The 8,212-nt window shown below is 45.2% G+C and overlaps 1 protein-coding gene across 1 annotated transcript in view; it reads left to right on the top strand.

The window, feature by feature from the left end:
* The first annotated feature begins 729 nt into the window (after positions 1-729).
* The window catches only part of LOC144492896 (ribose-phosphate pyrophosphokinase 1), a 51,257-nt gene continuing 43,774 nt past the window's right edge, over positions 730-8,212 (top strand). Inside the window, exon 1 of the mRNA XM_078211485.1 lies at positions 730-1,003. Coding sequence (XP_078067611.1) covers positions 882-1,003 — 122 coding nt within the window. The 5' untranslated portion in view covers positions 730-881. The remainder of the gene's footprint in view (positions 1,004-8,212) is intronic.

Here is an 8,212-nt window from a genome sequence, read left to right as displayed (position 1 = left end):
TTCTTCACAATTCTGTTTCAGGACAGAACACTTCAGGAGATCTTATATAGCTATGCCTAGTACAGCTTCCAACCCTGCTTTAAATATGGAAATTTTTAAAAACACTTTTAACCTCTTAAAGGGAGGCACTTCTGTTTTGTTTTTGTTTGCCTACACTGCAATCTTTACTGATTTAATTAGAAAAGGCTCGCTTATACACTTTAAGGACCCCATTACCAGGAGTGTTATCCTGGAGCCAACTCCTCCCTTACTTTTTTTTCAAAAATATACTTCATTCGTAAAATTTGCAAAGGCACATTACATAGTTATTCAAATTTGACATTATATAAAGAACAATGCATATCAATGTCTTCCAACACACCACTTGTCATTATAGGTGATAATTATGATGTACAATTTAATGTCAAACATGGTGATATAGCCATGGGCGTTTATTTTGGAACCGATCCTCAACGATTCATCACTTTTCCAGACCTGAAGGAACATAATCACCACTTTGGTCATGGCCCAACTAACTAGTGCTGCTTTGAACTGGCTGAATTAAAAAAAACCTCAGATTGATTGACAGGAGGACAAGGAGCTATCCCATGTACCGCCAGTTCTACTGACCAATCAGGAATAAGGTCTGGTGTGATTGACAGGATCCAACGCCAATCACAAACCCGCGATGGGGGGGAGGGGGCTGTCCCGCGGTGATGAAGGAATCACGCGCGCTCACCGCCCCCCCCCGCTTCCCAAAGATGGTGGCGTCGGCTCAGCTTTGAGAGGCCACGGAGAGAGCCGTCCGCTCGTAGTTGCAATCCTTCCAGCGAGAAGATTGAGCCGTTTTAATTATTATAATTTATATATATTTTTTAAAAATAAGTCAAATCACCGGAAGCATGCCCAACATCAAAATTTTCAGCGGCAGCTCGCACCAGGATCTGTCGCAGAAGATCGCCGATCGCCTGGGGCTCGAGCTCGGCAAGGTAGTCACCAAGAAATTCAGTAACCAGGAGACTTGGTGAGTGCACGGCCAGGAAGAGGAGGGGAGGAGAGAGGGAGGGCGCCGCATTGGGGATGAGAGAATTGGGAGCTGTGAGTCTCTCGATGCTGCCCTGAATATTGGCACGGAACCGGGTGTTATTCAACTTGTCCGTTGGCTGCGGCCTTGTGGTGCAGGTGTGTGTGTGTGTGTGTACGCGCGCGGGGCGCAGGGGGCGCCGGGATTTGTAGTCCCTCCCGCCGTCTTACTTTGGAATGTCCAGCGGACCACCAGCCTCGCAAAAACTACAATCCCCAGCCGGCCACCCGCTGGCGGCAGCGGAACACGTTGTCCGCTATCTTGGAGTTTGCGAGAAATGGCTAGAAGCATGAAGAGGCCTGTTTTAGTAAAGTTTACTTGCTGAATCGTTCCCTTCAGTAAATCCCACTTATCACCCCCACAGTGACATTTTTTTTTTGGCGTGGAAAATACTTTCCTAAGTCTTCCTTCTCTTCCCCCCCCCCCCCCCCCCATCCCCCCCCCCCCCCCATCCCCCGCGTCTCGCTTTCAGTAGTCTCACAAACAATCTTACTGTTTTAAATAGCAACGCTGCAACCGTAGCAACGCTGACCGATGACTTGCAGCAATGGCTACGTCCAGAAAGTTTGCAGCATAATAGTTGTATGTTTTGAATTAAATTTTGTGTGTGACCTAATTCGAATATAGTGAGGTGGAAGTGTGGAACTGAGTTCTCACCTCCCAAGTCTGAAGTTCAAATCCCATTCCAGAAACTACAGAACAAAATCACTAAAGTTTGTGCAATAACTGGAACCTTTAAGGACTGCGATCACTGTAGAATAAGGTTTAGGCTTGCAATGAAGAAGGACGGGAGCAATTTGGAGGAAGAATAATGGGAGCCTTCAGTGAGGGTAAAAATGGACCTGACCCAGATTGATTGAAATCAAAGATTAACAGGCAAAACCACATCTGAACAATGAGCAGCCTTAAATGAAAGAACTCATGCAGTCAAGGTATACTACCATGAAGGGGAGGGGTAATCTCGCTTTCAGTAGTCTCTCAAACAACCTTGCTGTTTTAAATAGCAACGCTGCAACCGTAGCAACGCTGACCGATGACTTGCAGCAATGGCTACGTCCAGAAAGTTTGCAGCATGATACTTGTATGTTTTAAATTAAATTTGTGTGTGACCTAATTCGAATATAGTGGGGTGGAAGTGTGGAACTGAGTTCTCACCTCTCAAGTCTGAAGTTCAAACCCCATTCCAGAAACTACAGAACAAAATCACTAAAGTTTGTGCAATAACGGGAACCTTTAAGGACTGCAATCACTGTAGAATAAGGTTTAGGCTTGCAATGAAGAAGGACAGGAGCAATTTGGGGGAAGAATAATGGGAGTGAATTAACTTCAGTGAGGGTAAAAATGGACCTGACCCAGATTGATTGAAATCAAAGATTAGCAGGCAAAACCACATCTGAACAATGGGCAGCCTTAAATGAAAGAACTCGTGTAATCAAGGTATACTACCATGAAGGGGAGGGGTAGTACAACCAAATCCAGACTGTCCTGGATGATGAAAGAGATCGAGACAAAGCAAAAAAAAAGGATTGGACTCAATATACAAAATTTAGAGGGGAAAATGAAGAAGCAAAAAGATCAAAAAGTATGAGAGACTGGCAGCAAACCCTAAAAGGGAATCCAAAAATCTTCTGTTGATATTCTATTACATTCTTGATTTATGCCTTGTAGATTGTGGACAAGCTTTGGGGAGTCAGGAGGTGGGTTATTAATCGTGGGTTTCCTAACTTCTGACCTCTTGTAGCCCACAGTATTTATATGGCTAGTCCAACTCAGTTTCTGGCCAATGTAGATAGTGGGGGGGATTCAGTGATGGTAATGCTACATTGAATGTCCAGTGGTAATGGTTAGTTTCCATCTTGTTGGAGACAGTAATTGACTGGCACCCCTGTGGCCCGAATGTTACTTGTCAGCCTAAGTCTGTGCATTGTCCGGGTCTTGCTACATTTCGGCATGGACAGCTTAAGTATCTGAGGAGTCGTGAATGGTACTAAGCATTGTGCAATCATCAGCTATCACCACCACTTCCTAGCTTATGATAGAACGAAGGTCGTCAATGAAGTAGTTGAAGATGGTTGGGCCTTAGAAGCTACCCTGAGGAACTCGTGCAGTAATATGCTGGAGCTAAGATGTCTAAAGTCCCAGGGACCACAGCCAAGTTTTTCATGCCACCTACGATTCCAACCAGCAGAAACTTTTTCCTCCTGATTCCTGTTGAGTTTTGTTCGGGCTCTTTGTTGACAAACTCGGTTCAAATGCAACCATGGTGTCAAGGGCAGTCACTCTCGCCTCTGGAGTTAGCCTTTGCAGTATCCAGTGCCTTCAGCCATTTCTTGATATCACATATTTGGCATGGTGGGCACAGTGGTTAGCACTGCTGCATCACAGCAACAGGGACCATGGTTCTTTGGACCACTTGTGCTACAATAATAGCATATTAGAGCAATCAGATTACCCATCAGATTAACACTCAGAAGTAGATGAGAGCCTTTCATTGCTAAAGGAGAGTGCAAAGGGTGACTTGTTTAAAGGAATATGGAGGAGTGGAAGGGAAATTAGAATGTAAACCAAACAACTTGCCTAATGCAATCAGATGTAAGTGGGTAAACTAAATTTAAAAGTGGGGATCCACCAGCAATGAAGGCATTGGGGAAGTGATAATGAGTGTAATATTATGGGGAAAGGAGGGCACGTTTTTGAAGGCTTGGTATAAAATGAAAGGTCTTCACTCCTATTTCTTCCTTTTGGAGAAATGGGATACAAAATTCACCAGTACAGTATTATAACCTTGTGTATAGTATACGTATCCGGTCCCAATTAGCAATATTGCTATCACAATTTTGAACTGATGTTTTTGTTAATATAATAATATATTTATTCAGTTCCCTTTTGAAAGTCATTATTGAATTTGGAGCCACTATCCTTTCTGGAATTCTAGGTCGTAATGTGCTATATAATTTTTTTACTTCGAGCCTGCACCGACAACAATCCCAACCAGGCCCTATCCCCTTTACCCCATGTATTTATCCTGCTAATCACACTGACACTAAGGCCATGCTAAATTACTCCTATCAACCTAACCCCCACACCTTTGGAGTGTTGGAGGAAACCAGAGCACCGGGAAGAAACCAAGAAGACATGGGGAGCATTTTAACTGGTGTTTTAATATAATGTAAAATTGGGGTGGCACAGTGGTTAGCACTGCTGCCTCACAGCGCCAGGAACCTGGGTTCGATTTCAGCCTTGGGGCGGCACGGTAGCACAATGGTTAGCACTGCTGCTTCACAGCTCCAGGGATCTGGGTTCGATTCCCGGCTTGGGTCACTCTGTGTGGAGTTTGCACATTCTCCTTGTGCCTGCGTGGGTTTCCTCCAGGTGCTCCGGTTTCCTCCCACAGTTCAAAGATGTGCGGGTTAGGTTGATTGGCCAGGCTATAAATTGCCCCTTAGAGTCCTGAGATGCATAGGTTAAAGGGATTAGCGGGTAAATATGTAGAGATATGGGGGTATGGCCTGGGTGGGATTGTGGTCGGTGCAGACTCGATGGGCCGAATGGCCTCCTCCTGCACTGTAGGGTTTCTATGATCTATGACTCTCTGTGGAGTTTGCACGTTCTCCCCATGTCTGTGGGTTTCCTCCGGGTGCTCCGGTTTCCTCCCACGCTCTAAAGATGTGTGGGTTGGGTTGATTGGCCAGGCTAAATTGCTCCTTCTTGTCGGAGACTAGCAGGGTAAATAGATGAGTTTGAGGGGGTGTGGCCTGGATGGGCTTGTGGTTGGTGCAGACTCGATGGGTCAAATGCACTGTATTTCTGCACTGTCAGGATTCTACGAAATCCTGTTTCAATGCTCAGAATGGAAGAATCCACGCTATCAAAAACAATAACTTGTGTTTATATAGTGCCTTAAACTGACATCAACCAGCTGTTTTATCAAACTCCTTCCTAGAACTGCTACTTCTGACCAAAGAACAAAATTAAATGCCAAACCATTATAAAACACTGATCAGATCACAACTGGCGTACTTGTCCAATTCTGGGGTACCACGCTTTAGGAAAGGTGTCAAAACCTTGGAGAGTGCAGTGTCGATTTATTAGGATGGTACAAGGGACAAAAGGGCAGCATGGTAGCACAGTGGTTATGCCTCACAGCACCAGGGACCTGGGTTCAATTCCTGCCTCGGGTCACTGTGTGTGGTGTTTGCGCGTGCTCCCCATGTCTGTTGGTTTCCTCCAAGTGCTCCGGTTTCCTCCCACGCTCCAAAGATGTGTGGGTGAGGTTGATGGGCCATGCTAAATTACCCCTTAGTGTCAGTGGGATTAGCAGGATAAATACATGGGGTTAAGGGGATAGAGCCTGGTTGGGATTGTTGTCGGTGCAGGCTCGAAGAAAAAAAATTATATAGCACATTACAACCTAGATTTCCTGAAAGGTAGTGGCACCAAATTCAATAATGACTTTCAAAAGGGAACCGAACAAATACTGAAAAGGGAAAAAATGCAGAACTGGGGGAAAGACCAGATAAGTGGGACTGATTGGATAAGTCTTTCACAGGCATGATGGGTCACATGGCCTGTGGTGCTGTATGGAGTCAGAGTCCTACAGTGCAGAAGAGACCCTTTGGCCCATCAAGTCTGCACTGACAAAACTATGCCAAATCTAATCCCACTTTTTTCAGCACTTAGCCCATAATCTTGAATGTTATGACATTTCAAGTGCTCATTCACGCACTTTTTAAAGGTTGAGGTTTCTTGCCTCTGCTACCCTCCCTGGCAATGCATTCTAGACTTGCCACTCTGAGTGAAAAATGTTTTTCCTCAAGTCCCCTCTAAACCTCCTGCCCCTCACCTCAAAATTATGCCTCCTCATTATTGACTTTTCAACTAAAGTGAACAGCTGCTTTCTGTCCACCCTCTCCTTACCCCTGAAAACGTATGCACCTCAATCAGGTTCCCCCTCTGCCCTAAAGAAAACAACCCAAGCCTGTCCAGTTGCTCTTCATAGCTCACATGATCCATTCCTGGCAACATCTCGGTGAATCTTGGACTGTGACCTAAAAAACGTTTTGTGCAGCTCTAACGTAACCTCCTTGCTCTTATAAATCTATGCCACGACTGATAAAGCATAAAGGACACTTGCCTTTTTAACTACCTTATTAAGCTGCCCTGCTGCCATCAAGGATCTGTGGTTAAGCACCCCAAGATCCCTCTGTTCCTCTGAGCTTCGTAGTGTCCTGTCATTTATTGAGTATTCCGTTGTCTTGTTACTCCTTCCAAAGTGCATCACCTCGCACTTTTCTGGGTTAAATTCCATCTAACCAACCTGTGTACATCTTCTTGCAACCTAAGACCTTCCTCACTATTAACCACTGTGCCAATCTTTATCTCATCTGCAAAGGTACACCCACATTCTCATCTATGTTGTTTATATGTAGCACAAATAATTAAGGACCTGGCACTGGATCACTGTGGTACGCCACTGGACACTAGCTTCCAGTCACACACACAGCCTTCTGTCACCAGCCTCTGTCTCCTACCACTAAGCCAACTTTGGATCCAATTTGCCAAGTTACCCTGGATCCCATGTGTTTTTACCTTTATCTGTTTCCCCTATGGGACCTTGTCAAAGACTTTGCTGAGATCCATATGAACCACATCAACTGCACTGCCCTCATCTATACACCTGGTCACATCCTCAAACAATTCAATAAAATTCATGAGGCACAATCTCCCCCTGACAAAACCATGATGATTATTCCTGATTAAACCTTGCCGTTCCAAGTGGAGATGAATTTTCTCCAATAGTTTCCCTACCACTGATGAGACTAACTAGTCTGCCACCCTTTTTGAAAAGTGAAACCACATTAGCTGTCCTCCGATCTGCTGGCTCCTCCCCTGAAGCCAGAGAAGAATTAAAAATTTGCCCCCCCCCCCCCCCCTCCCCACCAGGATCCCGGTTTAGGCCGTCGTCATGTGTGCGGAAATTGCCAACCGGAATCTTGGGTTCATATCACACTATTGGTAACCCTCACAGCGTGCCTCCTGGAATGGCAGAATCTCACTGGCTGTCCTGTCTGGAGACAATACACATCTCTTTAACCTGTGCCTAATGCTCCCTCCACTCACATTGTCTGTATCTTTAAGACCTGATTAGCTGTAAAGATTCGCATTCTAATCAGTATTCTGTAACTTGATTTTGTGTCTCTGTATGCCCTGTTTGAGATATCCACTCCATCTGACGAAGGAGCAGCGCTCTGAAAGCTAATGGCATTTGCTACCAAATAAACCTGTTGGACTTTAACCTGGTGTTGTTAAAACTCTTACTGTGTTTACCCCAGTCCAACGCCGGCATCTCCACATTATTTTTATGCACAGTGAATTACCTACATATCTGCTCCTCTATTGCCTGCTCACTGTTTAGGGGCCTATTATACAATGAGAATGCCCTCTTTTTATTCTTAAACTCTACCTGCAAAGCTTCATTTGAAGACCCTCCAAGATATCAGTCCTGTTTACTGCAGTAACTGACTCAATTAATGTGACACCACCTCCTTTTACACCCCTGCCTCGCCTGAAGATCCTATACCCCGGAATGTCGAGTTGTCAATCGTGCCCCACCCTCAATCCCGTCTCTGTGGTGGCAACAATATCCAGTTCCAAGTGTCAATCCATGCCCTTAATTGATCAGTCGTGCCTATAATACTAGCACTGATGTAGAAGCCATCCAGCTTCACCTTACTCCCTTGGAACTCAACATAGCTGAACTCAAAGAAAATTACAGCACAAGAACAGGCGCTTCGGCCCTCGAAGCCTACACTGACGATGCTGCCTGACTGAACTAAAACCCCCTACCTTTCCGGGAACCATATCCCTCTATTCCCATTCTATTCGTGTATTTGCCCAGACTCCTCTTAAAACTCATTATCGTATCTGTTTCCATTACATCCCCCAGCAGCAAGTTCCAGGCACCCACCACCCTCTGTGTAAAAAAAAAACTTGCCTTGTACATCTCCTTTAAACATTGCCCCTCGCACCTTAAACATATGCCCCCTCGTATTTGACATTTTCACCCTGGGGAAAAAGCTTCTGACTATCCACTCTGTCCATGCCCCTCATAATCTTGTAGACGTCTATCAGGTTGTCCCTCAACCTCCG

Source organism: Mustelus asterias, chromosome 4 (assembly GCF_964213995.1).
Source record: "Mustelus asterias chromosome 4, sMusAst1.hap1.1, whole genome shotgun sequence".
NCBI classification, from domain to species: Eukaryota; Metazoa; Chordata; class Chondrichthyes; order Carcharhiniformes; family Triakidae; genus Mustelus; species Mustelus asterias.
This window is presented reverse-complemented; position numbering and strand designations above follow the sequence as displayed.